Here is a 16764-nt window from a genome sequence, read left to right as displayed (position 1 = left end):
AAAAATGTGCAAAGACTATAGTCTTTGGTGTTTTTCGCGTCCAAAAATGTGCAAAGACTATAGTCTTTGGTGTTTTTCGCGTCGAAAAATGTGCAAAGACTATAGTCTTCGGTGTTTTTCGCGTCCAAAAATGTGCAAAGACTATAGTCTTTGGTGTTTTTCGCGTCGAAAAATGTGCAAAGACTATAGTCTTTGGTGTTTTCAGCGTCCAAAAATGTGCAAAGACTATAGTCTTTGGTGTTTTCCGCGTCAAAAAATGTGCAAAGACTATAGTCTTTGGTGTTTTCAGCGTCCAAAAATGTGCAAAGACCATAGTCTTCTGTGTTTTTCGCGTCGAAATATGTGCAAAGACTATAGTCTTTGGTGTTTTTCGCGTCGAAAAATGTGCGAAGACTATAGTCTTTGGTGTTCTTCGCGTCGAGAAATGTGCAAAGACTATAGTCTTTGGTGTTTTCAGCGTCCAAAAATGTGCAAAGACTATAGTCTTTGGTGTTTTCAGCGTCCAAAAATGTGCAAAGACTATAGTCTTTGGTGTTTTCCGCGTCGAAAAATGTGCAAAGACTATAGTCTTTGGTATTTTTCGCGTCCAAAAATGTGCAAAGGCTATAGTCTTCGGTGGAATATTTTGAGTGATTACGTAGCAGTCAATCGCGAACTTGCGATTCGGTATTTGATCATATTGTAGCGCCACGTACGTGGACCCTTCTTTTTCGAGGCAACGGCAGTACGACCGCAGCAGCCGAAGCGACGTGGTCATCGGGAGCGACATCGATGGTAGCGCGTACGTACACATCCTTTGAGGAGAGATAGAAGAAGCCAGCGAGGTGAGAGAGACATCGATATATTTGGGTGAGGATTAGCAATGGAATAGTACGCAGTTACTACAGCGCCATAAATTTTTTTGACGACGAGTCCGTTGTCCAGTTTCGATCCGACCGTGACTCGGGAAGTAGTGTTTCGTTTGATCTACATATTTTGAAAAAGTGCTTGACAATGGTAGCTAGTGAAAAAACTGTATCAGTGGAAATTTTGTGAATTCCGTAACTCGGAGATTCTTCCATAAGCACTGGTGAGCATAATGTTTTTACCAAGATTAAAATCTTCGCGTAAAAACGCAAGACTTTGATTATTCGCGATCGTATTCCCTGTATTTTAAATTGGAAAAGTATGAGTGTCATGATTTTGCGCTGTAGAAATAACTTTCATCGTTCGGGTTCCAAATAACTATACCTAGTTCGTTACGCATTATTATATTTCTATGTTCATTAACTTGACTAACAATAATCTGATAGGTTTCGGAATGGTATTAACAAAAGTTGGAATGCTATCAATTTCTTCGTCCAACATTACCGAACGTCCCTCTTCAGGATTTTGGCTCAAAATTCATTCATCAAGTTAGTTATCTACTCATTCATTTATCGAACCATCAAATCAAACCCAATGCTCATCTACTTTCAATGTGAAGCAATCGTCGCGTCTATGATTGCAGACTGTTCTAGTGATCTAACAATCAATTATTGCTACAAGCATCCCGGACTATTAACTAATTCAATAGTATCGTGATGCATTCATCTATTCTCTTACTCACGCATTCATTCATTCGGTTATTCATTTATATATTGAATGATTTAATCATTGATTTATGCATGATTTCTATACAATCATATGTGCAGCTATCGTCGCATCTATGATTGCGGACTGTTCTAGTAATCAAATAATTGATCATTGCTACTAGCATTTCGAAGTATTGAATCATTTATTGGAGTCTCAATGCATTTGTTCATTCATTTATTCATCCAGTAATACATCAAGTTATTCACCTATTCATTCAATTATTGAATCACCGATTCATGCATGATTTCTATGAAATCACATGTGGAGTTATTGTTGCGTCTATGATTGCAGACTGTTCTAGTGATCAAACAATTGATTATTGCTACTAGTATTTCAAACTATTGAATAATTCAATAGTTTTTCGATGCATTAATTCATTCATTCGTTCATTCGTTCATTTCCTTCTTCGGTTATCCATTCATGCATTTGATTATTCAATCATTTATTCATGCATGATTTCTATAGAATCACATGTGAAGCTATCTTCGCATCCATGATTGCAGACGAATTTTCATTGCCACTAGCATTTTCAAGTATTGAATAATTCATTAGTATCTTGATGCATTCATTCATTCATCCATTGATTCATTCATTTATCTTTTCAGTTATCTATCTCTTTATTTGATTATTAAATCAATATTGAACTTTCATATCATCACTCATTCAGTTCTAATGATCCTCACTGCGGGATAGTGGTACTAGAATTCGTCTATCCGTAGGATTTGGGAATGTATCACAGGTTTAGAAACAAACTCCGCTGTTATTCTCTGAACAAAATTTATTCATATATTTTAGATCCAGATTGACAATATTACTTTATTTTCTATACGACATTTTTTTTCAGGCTCTCAATTCGTCGTCACAGTGCCTTGATCATCGCAGTACCTATTCAACTTCCAACCACGAAGGACAGGACTTCCATGGCATCGCACAATTCGTTTACAGGTGATTATAATAATATATTCAATGCAATATATTATAACAACACATTGGCAGTAATATATTTACATAAAATATAATATGACATATAATTAATGTATCGACATAGAATATAATATTGGTAATAATATGTTCTTATATGCATCTTATTAATAATCAATCTTCCATATGTTTCAGGTAATATTGGTAATAATATGTTCTTATATGCATCTTATTAATAATCAATCTTCCATATGTTTCAGGTACTCGGAGATGCTGCCGCCGCAGTTATGACCCCCTGGACTTCCCCTGTTCATCAGGGGGAGTCCAGGGACTCGTCCCCTGGGACTGCGCGGCCTCCCACCGCCCCCGGGGTCCCAGGGGACCCAGTCCCCGAGGACATGTCTTCGGGGATGCGGTATCCCCGCTGGAGGGGATGCCATATCCCGAGGGACATGTCCTCGGGAACTGGTCTTCGGGGACGCGTGTCCCCCCAGGGACACGTCCCCGGGGATGCGGTATCCCCGCTGGAGGGGATACCGTGTCCTTGGGGGCGTGGCCTTGGGGGAATAAGCGTCCTCGAAAATCCCGGGAAAAGGAGGTCCCAAGCGGTCACTCGTTTTCTTGATTTCTATAGAGAAACGAAAAACAAAGTGTCCGCTAGGGACCTCCTTTTCCCGGGATTTTCGAGGACGCTTATTCCCCCAAGGCCACGCCCCCAAGGACACGGTATCCCCTCCAGCGGGGATACCGCATCCCCGGGGACGTGTCCCTGGGGGGACACGCGTCCCCGAAGACCAGTTCCCGAGGACATGTCCCTCGGGATATGGCATCCCCTCCAGCGGGGATACCGCATCCCCGAAGACATGTCCTCGGGGACTGGGTCCCCTGGGACCCCGGGGGCGGTGGGAGGCCGCGCAGTCCCAGGGGACGGTGGACTCCCCCCGATGAACAGGGGGAGTCCGGGCAATGACGTTGGAGGAACTGCGACCTGTAACACAAATGACAAATAAACAATTAGTTGGCGCAATACATGATTTACTGTATGACTTGTCATGTAACACAATGTATAACTTATTTTATGACTCAATATATATATAAGTATCTAAAACGTTCGAATTATAATAAATTGTACCAAGTTATGTGATGATAAATCATTGTCTTGCCTTATTGGCGTGTCTGATGAATTATATCATGGGGGTGCATGAATTTAATAAGTCCATTACCCAATGGTAATATTAAGTGATCTGATTTTATAAGGATTTTGAGAATATTTATCAAGGGGGTGCAATTCATATCACATGTAAGATTCAAGTCATGATGTAACAATCACTTATATTTATATTATTTTTGTATCCACGAATAAGATCAATAAATTTTTCCGTGTCTCATTAAGAGGAGAAATCGAGTGAATCATTGAAAAACCATTCCGCAAATCCCGAAAAATTTTTCAGGTACTGCATTGAGTGCATTCGCATTACGTCCTTTCGCCGAGCACATGATGAAGAACGCAATCAAATTACCGTGAAAGACAGCCGCTCGAGTGATTTGAGAAATTCTACGTTGACGGCCCAAAAATATCAGAAAACTTTTGTATTGAAAGTTGATTGAGAATAATAGCTGTATCTAATTTTTATGAGTTCAATATATCAATTGATCATCTCAAAATACTAGAAGATAGAATGAAACGCGTGTAATTTAATTGAATAGTCATCTCTCGGAATTTCAAAGGATTGTTGAGACCCCGGGCGAGTATATTTATAACTACTGTTTTTAGTTTAAAGAGTCGGAAGCGCGTGATCAAAATGGAAATGAAAAGTCAGCGCAAGCGATTTAGGGAATATTCAACTAATTTATCCAGGAAAGCTTGCTCACCGTTGCCTCTCTCCATCGTCGCTCTAAGGAAACTGCGTTGCTGCTGATGTCGCTTCCGAAGTCGCCGCTTCTGTCGCTGAAGCTGAACTGCCGTTGTATCCGAGACGGAAGACCTACGACATACATGTACTCTGTTAACCATATACCAGATTACTCGTCCCCGATCGAATGTTTAGTGATTGGCTGCAATGTACATCCCGATTGATTCGTAATTTAATTTATTATTAAATACTTTGGGTTAATTCGATGAATGGATGAACGGATGAATGGATGGATGAATAGATGAATGGATGAATAAATAATCAATAAATGAATTATTGAATTGATGAAGAAATGAATGGATCAATGAATTAATGAATGAATAAATGAATGATTAAATGTTCCGGAAATACTGATGAATTATTAAATAGTTCAAAATACTATTCTCCATAATGGATTGTTTGATTATTGAAAGAGTCTGCAATGATAGACGCGACGATTGCTTTGCGTTAAAAGTATAAAGGGATGACGTGTGAATTCATGACTCGATAAATGAATATATAAGTGACTAACTAAATGAATTGATGGATGAATGACTGAATGAATGAATGAATGAATGAATGAATGAATGCTTCGGAAATGCTGATGGATTATTGAATAGTTCAAAATACAATTCATGATAATGAATTGTTCGATTATTGAAAGAGTCTGCAATAATAGACGCGACGATTGCTTCAAATGTGACTTTATAGAAATAAATAAATAATTTATTATTTGAATGAATAGATGAATGACAGAATAGATGAATAAATAAATCAATATTTGGATGAATGCATCAAAATACCAATAAATGATTCAATATTCCGAAATGCTAGTAGCAATGATCAATTATTCGATTACTAGAACAGTCCGCAATCATAGATGCGACGATAGCTTCACATGTGATTATATAGAAATCATGCATAAATCAATGATTAAATCATTCAATGCATGAATGAATAACCGAATAAATGAATGCGTGAGAGAATGAATGAATGAATGCATCGAGATACTATTGAATTAGTCAATAGTCCGAAATGCTTGTAGCAATAATTAATTGTTTGATTACTGGAAGAGTCTGCAATCATAGACGCGACGATTGCTTCATATTGAGAGTAGATAGGCATTGGGTTTGATTTGATGGTTCAATAAATAAATAAATAGACAACTAACTTGATGAATGAATTTTGAACCAAAATCCCGATGATAGGTACCTTCGGTAATGTTGGACGAAAAAATTGATAGCATTCCAACTTTTGTTAATACTATTCCGAAATCAATCAGATTATTGTTAGTCAAGCTAATGATAATGCGTGACGAACTAGGTGTAGTTATTTGAAACCCGAACGATAAAAGTTATTTCTACAGCGCAAAATCATGACACTCATACTTTTCCAATTTAAAATACAGGGAATACGATCGCGAATAATCAAAGTCTTGCGTTTTTACGCGAAGATTTTAATCTTGGTAAAAACATTATGCTCACCAGTGCTTATGGAAGAATCTCCGAGTTACGGAATTCACGAAATTTCCACTGATACAGTTTTTTCACTAGCTACCGATTGTCAAGCACTTTTTCAAAATATGTAGATCAAACGAAACACTACTTCCCGAGTCACGGTCGGATCAAAACTGGACAACGGACTCGTCGTCAACAAAATTTATGGCGCTGTAGTAACTGCGTACTATTCCATTGCTAATCCTCACCCAAATATATCGATGTCTCTCTCTCCTCGCTGGCTTCTTCTATCTCTCCTCAAAGGATGTGTACGTACGCGCTACCATCGATGTCGCTCCCGATGACCACGTCGCTTCGGCTGCTGCGGTCGTACTGCCGTTGCCTCGAAAAAGAAGGGTCTACGTACGTGGCGCTACAATATGATCAAATACCGAATCGCAAGTTCGCGATTGACTGCTACGAAATCACTAAAAATATTCCACCAGAGACTATAGTCTTTGCACATTTTTGGACGCGAAAAACACCAAAGACTATAGACTTCGCACATTTCACATTGTATCGAAGCATGCTTCACTAATTGCATGCAGAGGAAGGAATAGAGTTGGTCCTGCAAGGAAGCAATTGCTCTTTTTATCATAGTATTCCGTTTTTCTGGGGTAAAAAGTGAAGTATTTGCAAATTTTATTCCAGGACGCTATTCTCACGTAAAAATGCCCAACGAACACGAAGCCGTCAATCAAATGAGGCTGCTATCAAATCCCATCGAGATATCTACGATTTTTCACTTTTTCGATCGATTCATAGGCGATAACTTGATCAATTTTATAAATAGAATTATTTGGATTGCGGATTTGGATTTCTGAGATCAAAATACATAGGAATAACATAGAAAACTTCACGAAAAAAATTCTACTTCTGCTCCGAACATGACTCAATAATACTTTTCGGAAATACATAACAGTTATACAGACAATCGTATTACTTTTGGGATACGTATTCGGTTCGCCGGATTATATTATGTGGTCCTTCGCATGAGAAATAAAATCATAAATCAAGGAATCCGATGCAACGATCTCATGAGCAACAATTACATTCACAATTCAATCTCCACGGAGCAAGGATGGCCTTACGTTTTCTTAGATGAACATCAATAAATATCGTTACCGTTATTTCGTTTAAATTAACCTATGATCTATCATAAATATACAATTCTAATTCAATCGTTGTTTTTTTTTTCTTCCGTTGCCTTTTCACATCGCAGGTTTCGCTCGTTTGAGCGGCTTCGGTATTTCCCTCGTGACCAGAAGCTCGTCCGACAAAAGGTTTGGCATTTCCAGGTTCAATGTCAGGCTTGAATTCTCCTGCACGTTTTTCCAGTCTATCGAACTGAAATTCAACAAAAAAAAAAACAAAAATGTTCACTCAATCCTCCGAATAATTCTTCCATTTTTATAATTCAATAAACGAAAAAATTAAATACTTCATCACTTTCTCCGGCGACGCGACGCGTTCTATAGTCTCCGAATATGATCCAAGGATTCCCACTCTGTCGGGATCCACGTCTTCCCCATCGTAATAATCATCCTCACCGCCTTCGTCCAGGTAATCCTCGTCGTCCAGAACAATCGTCGCGGTCGTGGTGAGTTTATTCTCGTCTCTCACAACGTCAGCTTTAGTTTCCGTGTCTCGTACGGGTCCAGGACCTCCTTTCCTGTTCGGATCCAGTTGCTCGATTTTGTACTTGTCGTCTATAACGGTTATTCGGTCAATTTTTATTCCGTAATTCTCGTGATCTTTCTCGTCTTCTTGATATCCGCTTTTATGGGCACCGGTATCGTCCCCTTGATGACGATTCGGACCGATTTTCCGATCGCCCGTATCATTGGCGCTCGGATATCTCCTCAGTACATTTTTGTCGTAGTAAAATTGACCAGGTTTCGGACGTTGTTCGGTAACGCGGCCCAGATCGACTTCGTAACGATTCTTATGTTCGGCAAAATCATCCTCCTCGTCTCTGAATCCGTCGTTAATCAGCGGTCTGGGCACTTCGTTTTTCTTATGAGCTTGAAACCTCTGAGTGGTCGGATAATGTATCTCAGTATCCGAATCGCTGACTATCGTTACCTTCTGCGACTGTTGAGTGAACGGTCTCGGATTTATATTACTCGCGGCATTTTGCGCCTGCCATTCCGCATCGTTGAAGTAATTGTGAGTCGAGGGATATTTTTTCGTCGACGTTGAATATTCCGCCCAATAACCAGTAGACGGTCGGTGCGCCGTAGTAGGTCTGCTGTGAGAAGGTCTGGAACCGTAACCCGAATTCGCTTGCGAATTACCTTCGCTCCATTCCACCCATTCGTCCTGGCCGTTCTCGTTCTCGGGATGCGACCAACTGGTCTCGTATATCGGTCGCTGCGACCACGAAGATGATCCTTGATACGAATTACCCGGATCGTTCGTCGCGTGCTGAATAGGTTTCGGCATGTACCACGAGGAAGTCGAAGGACCGGGAGATCCGTAACCATCGACGTGATGCTGATCATGGTGATGGCCTTGATTATTCGCAGGTATCTCGTCGTAATAAATCGTAGGTCTTTCCGTTACCAACGGTCTTTTGAACGTCGTGTATACCGTGTACAAGGTAGGTCTCATCGTTGTCGTACCGGCGAAAGAATCGAAGTAATAATTGTGCGGCACGTTGTTATTGATCGGCCTTGAAGCGAATCCATAATTGGGTGGATTCGGATTGCTGGGATCGTGAGCGCTATGGGGAATGTAGGGTCCTTGGTAAGGATTCGGATTCGTATAAGTCGGCGGTTTCGGTTTTGGCTTTGGTTTTGGCTTGGGTGCCGGTTGGTGGACGATTTCTAAGACGGGATTCGGTTCTGTATCGTCGTAATAAATCGGTCTGGGTGATGTGTGATGATTCGGTTTGTACGACGCGGTCGGATAGGCGGAGTCGTGAGTGACCGGTTTTTGCGGAGCCGCGTACGGTCTGTTCTCTGCTTGGGTCAGTTGAAAATTGCTCCCTTTTATCGAATCGCTGATGAACACGGGCGAATTCACCGCGTTGTTTTGCACGAGTACGGTGAGATTGTCGTTCGCGTAGGCAGGTCGTCTTATTATGACCTTGTTCTGCTGATTGATTCCCGTTTTAGGTGGATTCCAGAACGATGAAAACCAAGATTTCTCTTCCGCCTGATTTCTGACTCGCGCATCCTCATCGCCTCCGATATCATCGTCGTTTTTCACAGCGCTCCCGGTGTCTCCTTTCCTCCTGTTAGCGTGTCGTCTTTTCGCTTTATTGTTAGTTCTCGTTCTGACATTGCTCCTCTGTTCAGGTGGTACTCTTTCGGCCCACGGAGCCAAGTCCAGAGAGCCGATGATCTCGTTGGCGCATTCGATTCTTTGATTTCTGAAAGTGTCGGGAGTCAGAAATACGAAAGGTTGAATGGTCTCGATGCTGTCGGCGGTTTTGCACAGGATTTGGGCCAAAGTGACTCGTTTTATTTGCTGCAATTGTGCGGGGGTGAAGCTGCTCTCCCCGTTCGGATTCTCGAACCAGAATCTATCGCCTTTGCGAATATTGCTGAACTGCTGGGCGATTATACAGGCGAAAGTGGGACCGACGAGTCCCCCGGGAACCGGTTTTTCGGCCAGACCGCCCGGGAATAAATCTATGTCCTGAACGGACGTATAAATCACGCGAAATCTACGCGCCGAAGCCGACGGCATGACGCGATCGAGGTCGTCCCATCCTTTTATCGGCGACAAACCGCAGGGTTCACGCCAATCCACATAGGGGGGCAGTCCGTGGTCCCTCCCCCTCTGGATATTCAACGACGCCAGATCCATACCCGGAAATCCGGGAGTTTCGAACAAGTGATTCGTCAATTCGGACGTTATGAATTCGTCGCGTTTTTGCGAGGGTTGATTGACCAGGCCAAGCAGCAAACGATCCACGGAACCCGGTGTGTGCAAATTCACCGGATTGTTGAATTCGTCGTGAATGCTGACGTCTAAAAACGGAAAGGGAAGAAAAAAAAAATGAATAAAAACGTTACCAAAAATGAATCTAACTCTCTCGTACGTCATCGAATCACGTACTGTTGAATATTGGCTGATGATCGGTGTCGTATCTAACGAAGCTGTGCTGAACCAAAGAATGTCCGAATCGATAGGCGGCTGCGGCGAAAGAATTCGCTACGTTCGGATTCACCGTAGGATCGTAACCTTCGTAATATCCTTTTCGCGTGACTTCGAGATCGAAAGCTTTCATCACATCAGGTCCTGAGGGATCGAAGAGTGAAATTATTTTTTTCATCCTCGGAAGAGAAGTACGTCGAGAATAATATCCTCAACGAATTTCCTCCTACCCAAAACGATCGGCAGAAATTCCCTGTAAGTGATCAGTTGTACGAACGCCCCGATGATCCTCCTGGTTTCTTGAAACAGTTTCTCGTCGCTCCAATGAGGATTCAAAGCAGCCAGTTCGGTGGCTATTCTGTTGTGTTGCCTCAAAAATATAACGTGCATCGATATCAACGCTGGCTGTTCGCTCAACCGACCGTCTCCAGCCCTGAAGCAACTTGTTGCCAAAGAACCGCGTCTGCAGAGATCCGATTCTTGCCTGGGGAGCAACGGTTTCCTCGATTGGATTCTGCCGTACTGAAGAAGTCCTGAACCGCGGAGAGAAAAAGAGAAAAACAAAAAAATTGAAGAAAAATCACAAAATTATGATTCATCGACGGTAAAGTTTAACGAGGATAACTATGATTAGATGGACAACGCGAACTAGTTCAGCTCCAATTTCACACCGAATTCTAGTACATGTACTTTCTACAGACCAACGATAATGTCATATTTGTATATATAATAAGTTCCGCAGCGCGCATTGTTCTCTATGGCCTTGTCCCATATCGGCCGTTACAAGAAGAAAAGAAAAAAAAAAAAAAAAGTAGAATTTATATCGCAACAACGATATCGCGTAATATCCGTTTTGAAACACTTGAAGAAACTCATACACGCACGTAGTTTATAAATCTAAAACTGTAATGGAGAGAAAACGAGGAGTTAAATAGAATCCATTTGATACTCACCGTTTCTGAACAGTCTTAGACTGTCGCTAGTCTGTACGTTGCTACTGTAGACTGTTGAAGCATCGAGATAGCTCGTTACCTGAGATAATTGATCCCTGGCACCGAATCCGCAATCTTCTCTAGGCGCCGCACCGCTCCTAACAAATTCTAAACACCTCACTCCCAGAGGACCGTAAAATCTGTCATTGGTGGGCACCGGTATGGGAAGACATTCCGGATGCTGCGCGGGGAGAGTAAGAGATGATCCGAAAAAAAAAAAAAAAAAAAATTCGTCGATTTAGAAAACGATTGTAATTAATTATATATGATTTTTATATTCAAAGCTGCTCGAATGGTTGTACGCGAAATATATTACCATGAATTCCGGTGGTTGGAAACCGGCGCCTCCGTTCGCGCAGCACTGGGGAACCGTCCCGTTGAATCCTCTGCTCTGACCGGTCGCTGCGAATAAAAATTTGATTATCAAATCAGAGGCCGGTCGAACGATTGGGACCTGTCGGCAAACCCACCTGTCAGGTCGTGATCGACGAATTGTCCCCACTGCATCAGCATGTGCGTGACAGAAGCCAGGGGGATATCGCGATCCTGGTGAATGAACGAGGATATTTCCCTCGGACTCGGTAAAAGTCTGCCGTTCACCGATCTGCGGATCGTCTGAATTCCGTCCTGATAAGTCGGCTGCAAAAACCTGCGGGAATTTTCCGAGCGAGAAAAATTCAGTTTTTCATCTTTACTCTCCGAGAGAATAAAAAATGAGAAGAAGAGAGAGAATGAGAGGAGAGAACGCCACCGATTTTCGCACCCACCTCTGCATGGGCGACATGGCGGAGCCCCACCACAACTCGTTCGGATTATTGCAGCTGCCGTCGGTCGTCCGGTATCTCAAACTGGCCGGTGGACACGGCGGAATACCTCTCCGAGGACATTGACGATGCAGCGCGGTCCTTCGTGTATCTTTGACAAAAGTTTCCGCCCTGCTGATGTCCGGGTGCCTTTGGACGTCGGCGAGATGAGGAAGAAAGAAAGAAATAAATAAAGAAAATAGATTAGAGTCGGTCGGCGGTAAACCAGCCCCGAATATCGAATCGCGACGCGTCCGGATCTCATGCCTCCGATGAATCGAGTCGGAATAAAGTATTGTACCGTGCGACTCACTTGCTTACGTATAACTTGGCGCCTTCGAGAGCCGCGAATCCAAATCTGGCGAGTTGTCTGGCCTCGTCGGACTGGTCGTTGAAAGCGGCAACGTATCGCGCCGGATTATCTTCGGTAAGAAACAACCCTGAAACAGTTAATAAATGAGCGAGCGATCGATCGATCGATAAAGTCCGAAAATTCTTCGACGCTCTCCGAATATCGGTTTTTGAAAAACAGTTTCGCTCGATCGTTCGTTCGTATATTTTGTCCGCTTTGCATGACCCGCTTTTAACTTTACGGCACAGTTATAGCTAATTAACGGTTTTAATAATTATAATCGACCTCCGGTAACGGAACTTTGTCCGTAACAGTGTTAGAGGCCAGCCATTAAAAATTTCTGCTCGCAGCGATCGATCGGTCGGAACAAAAGACCCGAAGACGCGATAAAAATCAACAACAACGAGAATCGCGATACGGGTCACCTATAGTTTTTTGCGTTAAAAAAATAAACCTCGTCGAGAATCCGACATACTTCCACGTACGTGCGCAAAACAAAAAAAAAAACAGAAAAAATTTAATAAACGTTCTTTCGCATGTACTGACCCATCGAGAACAGTTTCGGTTCTTTGATGTAGTAGAGATCGTTCATAGCCTCGAGGCCGAAGTCAGCGGCCTCCACGACCTCCTCATCCCTCGCTTCAAGGTCTTCTTGATTTTCATCGTCCGGTTTTTCATCTCCTGGTCCCGCGGCTTCCACTGCGTCGACGTCCGGTTCGACGTCACTCCACGTAGCGAACGGCAGGTAGCTTCCATCTTCTCCGTTGTTAGCTTCTTCGGCTGCTTTGGCAACGACATCCGGTAAAAGAGGTCGAAAAGTAGTCTCTCGATACACTATTGTGGTTCCGTTCACCGGGTACATTACAATTTTCGAAACGTTATCCAGAGTTTCTTTGTAAGTATTGAAATTCCTGGATATCATTTTTGCGGCCCCGTCGACGGTGGGTATTTTTACGAACCTTTTCCCATCGGTATCTATCGTGCGATCGGACGACCCCTCCTCTGATTTTATCCTACCGTAATCGCTTCTCCCGTTTATAGGATGAGGTATTTTCTCATCGTCGAAATTATTCTCGATCGCTCCATTTTTCGACAAATTCGTCGGATCGCCCGATTCTACGATCGGGATGAATTTAACGTGCGATTCTTCATCTTCACTTTTTTCAAAATTTTCTCTCTCATTTTCGCTACGGATCTTTTTTTCTCTACCACCATCTCCGACCGTTCGATGTTCGAGGGATCTGAAATTTTTTAGCGATCGATCGATCCCAATTTCCGAATTAATTATACTGGGGTCCTTTGATCCTGCAGTCGGCGGTGGGTCATTTTCGTTGATTGCTGAGGTCGGTGATGCCAGAAGAAGAAGGATGAAAGTGTTTCTGTGGATGCCAGAACCAAACCACCGGTTATTATCAACGACGCGTTCGAATCGAAGAGAAAAAAAATCAAATGGAATAAAGTAACCGTAAAAGCCCTGCGGGCGGACGAGGGAAAAAATGACAACGTTAAAAAAGGAGGAGAGGAAACTTCGGCGCGATTTGCTTCTTTTTCCTCCTTCAAAAGTAACAGATGATAATCGAATACGTACGAGGAAACGAGGACGCAAAAACTTACGTTCTTTCGAACTCCTCGCAAAACCATTTAAATATAATATCTATAATTGGTCGAAGTACTGCTATACCTGTGGCCTATATCCTTCAAAATTATACCGATCAAAATTACAGAGAAAACGAGGTACTCGTCCACATTATATATTCTACGAACGTTATTATCACACGAATCTGCATATGGGTTTACGCCTACTACGAGGAAATAAAACATTCAGCGTAGGAAGGAACGATCGCGGAATTGATTATATTTTCATTTGATACAACGTAACGGTGTGCGTGCGTTTGAATCGACGGGCTGTAAACTGAACTCTGCAGAGCTATATGTTGATGAAGAAAAATTTATATCGTTAGAAATTCGTGTGTACCTAATATGATTCGCGAAACGATCGTATTTCGGTTGTAGAAGTTGTGAGAAATGTTTGGTATTTCCGCGTCAGCCATGACTTTGACATTTCCCATAAAGCATGGAATCCGAGGCGAGAGCATGCGAGGCAGATGTGGTGTCCGTGGAACTTTAGAGTTTCGTAAACATTCGTATCGCGTTATTATTCGCAACTGGCGTAACGTGTGCAGAGAAACTTTTGAGACTTTGTTAGGTTTTTTTTATTCTTCCATCCGCGAAGAATGCAATCTTCGTTAATAAGAGAAAGTCAAGTCTTTGTTTCCAGACGATGATCATAATCCCGCAAAATCGTAAACATTAGGAATATCACAATGAACATTTACTGCGAGTAAATGAGTTTCCGGTTTATCCGTTCCATCACTCCGCGACTCCCTGATTTTAGAATAAAACCGGAGAAGGTTTGAAAAGAAAAAATTGCGATCTCGGACTTTCGAATGTAGGCCATCGAAATTTTGGCTCGATCGTCGCGATTAATTTCAAGATCAATCGTGCGGGTCGTTGATCCGTCAATTTGGCGATAAGAATATCGCTAGCCTCTCCATGAAATCGTTCTCTAACGATGATTAAAAATTAATTTATTCAAACAAACTCACAGTTGTTTCAATTTCATCACGCTCGTAGTCTGGAGTCAATGATTCCGGAAGAAATTCATCGTTATTTCACTTGTCGTACGATCACTGTGTATTATACCGCCGAAAAAAAAAAAAAAATAAGAAAAAATATATACACCTCGAATTTCAAAATACATAAAAACCGATAAATACGTGTAAATTTACAATTATATAATAGAAGGAAGAACCGGCTAACCGGTGGGACGTCGAAGCTTCAACTAACTCGCGAACAAGTCAGAGAGCCCATCTTAACCGTAGGACATCCTTTGCCCGCGGCAAAATACTTCGTTTTTATTTTATTCCTTCTTCTCTTCTCGCCTTCTTTTTTTTTTTCACTTCTATACATCTGCCCCCTATTATTTTTACTTGACATCTTTTTTTTTTCCTCTTCCGTCATTTTTGTTTCTCCCCCGTTTTTGCACGTTTTTACTGTTATAATCGCGCCCGAGGTACGCGCCGTACAACGTTTCCACTCGCGATGGTCAGTCGGCATCTCGCAGTCGATCCTTTTGTAAGTGACCGTGCAGCGATGTAGAATACGACGTATCCGTCTTCTTTTTCTTTGATTCGTTGAAATTAATTTTTTGCTCGCCCAAATAACGCGACACGCTATCATCGCCCCACGAGCCACAGCGGAAAGAGAGAATTTCAAAAAAATATTCCCCACACAAATTATATACCTTTGTACAAAATTTCGGCTGTACGTCACACGTACAGTTCTACCCGAGTAGCTGATTCGCTCCGAAAATTGCATGTCGCACGATATCACAAAACGTTTCATAATGATATAGTACATTTGTGCAAATAATTTAATTTTTTTATTTCTTGAAATTTTTTCGCGATTCATATTGTCTCACCTTATCAATGTCTCGTCGCCCTTTCGTGGGCCTGCATGCTGGCTATAGCTTTTCCAGATCCATAGAGAACCTTCGCTCGAACTTTGACTCTCCCCGTAGACGATTCGGACGTCGGCGAATTTCCCGTTCCCCCGGCTCCTCCGCCTCCCGGATTCGCATTCAGCTGAAGAGAACCAGCCACAAAATTCGCTCCGCGACACCTCGTGCAACCCTCCGGCATTTTTCTTCAGCTCGTTATTCGTTCTTTTCTCCTTTCCTTTTTCTTTCAACACGATCAAACATATGGGTAAAGGCAACTGTTAATCCGTCTCCAGAATCAGATCGTTATTAATTATATTCCTAGTTATATTTTGTTCACGTGGTAATGACCCATTTAGAATTTACACATGCATTACGGGCACGTGCGGTTGGAAGTACAGTGCAGCGGATTTGTAAATGAAAGTCACGAGCTGACTGATATTTAATTTTTTTTTTTTTTTTTCTCACGTTTTTCTCTTTTCTTACTTTGGTCGCATTTCAACAAACGTGTTCAATGACATATGTAAAGCGTGTTCCACAAGTTATCCGCCTTTTTACGGTACATGGAATTTAATTCGATGTGAAAACTGTTAATTCTGTCTTTCTTTTTTGAACAAAAAAAAAAAAAACGAAGGTAAAAATAACGCTAAATTTATCACCGTGATTTTCTCTACGATAAAATATACGAAAATAGTTGAACGATTTGGAAAGAAAAAAAAACAAAAAAAAAACCAATTCAAATCGAATTTATTCGAATCATTTTTCTCCTCTTCAGTTTCAAAATCAAGAACGACGCCTGGGTATCGTACGAGTGGGTAACAGATGCGTATTGTTCGTAGACCGAGTTTTCGCGCTGTTCAACATCGGGGACAAGTTACGAAATGATATAAAATAGTTAACACTGACTACACGCGCAAGTCGTAGAGTTTATGTCTCGCCGTAAAAATTTTTCTTCTACCGCGTTGATATTTTCGTTTCTACGCGCGAAGAGAGCACAAACTCTCCGCGAAACAGAGGAAATAAACGAAAGGAAATAATCGCAGCGATCGATCAGGATCGGACAGCGGGGAATGCGGACGTTCGACAGC

The 16764-nt window shown here is 42.0% G+C and overlaps 1 protein-coding gene and 1 long non-coding RNA gene across 5 annotated transcripts; one reads left to right on the top strand and one right to left on the bottom strand.

Moving 5' to 3' along the window:
• Positions 1 to 494: 494 nt before the first annotated feature.
• Positions 495 to 2922, top strand: LOC125502053. Of its 3 annotated transcripts, none has more exons than XR_007279863.1 (3): positions 495 to 849; positions 2459 to 2730; positions 2796 to 2893. It is a non-coding gene; the product is annotated as an uncharacterized LOC125502053 (long non-coding RNA). The 3 variants fall into 3 exon arrangements; XR_007279861.1 differs by lacking the exon at positions 495 to 849 and adding an exon at positions 856 to 1069 and having other exon boundaries at positions 2459 to 2559; positions 2796 to 2922; XR_007279862.1 differs by lacking the exon at positions 495 to 849 and adding an exon at positions 856 to 1069.
• A 3856-nt stretch (positions 2923 to 6778) lies between these two features.
• Positions 6779 to 15942, bottom strand: LOC105684530. Of its 2 annotated transcripts, none has more exons than XM_012397935.3 (11): positions 15659 to 15942; positions 12724 to 13556; positions 12139 to 12265; positions 11790 to 11975; positions 11493 to 11671; positions 11339 to 11424; positions 10984 to 11203; positions 10261 to 10563; positions 9992 to 10174; positions 7365 to 9903; positions 6779 to 7270 (listed from the first exon to the last, which is right to left on the bottom strand). In XM_012397935.3, the coding sequence occupies exons 2-11, from the start codon at positions 13097 to 13099 to the stop codon at positions 7135 to 7137; spliced, it is 4335 nt and encodes a 1444-aa protein (XP_012253358.2). In that variant the 5' UTR covers positions 13100 to 13556; positions 15659 to 15942; the 3' UTR covers positions 6779 to 7134. The 2 variants fall into 2 exon arrangements, with proteins under 2 accessions (XP_012253358.2, XP_012253356.2); XM_012397933.4 differs by lacking the exon at positions 15659 to 15942 and adding an exon at positions 14784 to 15027.
• Between the last annotated feature and the right edge of the window lie 822 nt (positions 15943 to 16764).

Source organism: Athalia rosae, chromosome 8 (genome assembly GCF_917208135.1).
Source record: "Athalia rosae chromosome 8, iyAthRosa1.1, whole genome shotgun sequence".
Taxonomy (NCBI): Eukaryota; Metazoa; Arthropoda; class Insecta; order Hymenoptera; family Athaliidae; genus Athalia; species Athalia rosae.
This window is presented reverse-complemented; position numbering and strand designations above follow the sequence as displayed.

Coding starts and splice junctions, on each gene's coding strand:
- LOC105684530 (XM_012397933.4), bottom strand. Junction 11,672..11,789: donor GCCATGTCGCCCATGCAGAG/GTGGGTGCGAAA, acceptor AAATTCCCGCAG/GTTTTTGCAGCCGACTTATC. Junction 10,175..10,260: donor ATTTCTGCCGATCGTTTTGG/GTAGGAGGAAAT, acceptor TCGATCCCTCAG/GACCTGATGTGATGAAAGCT.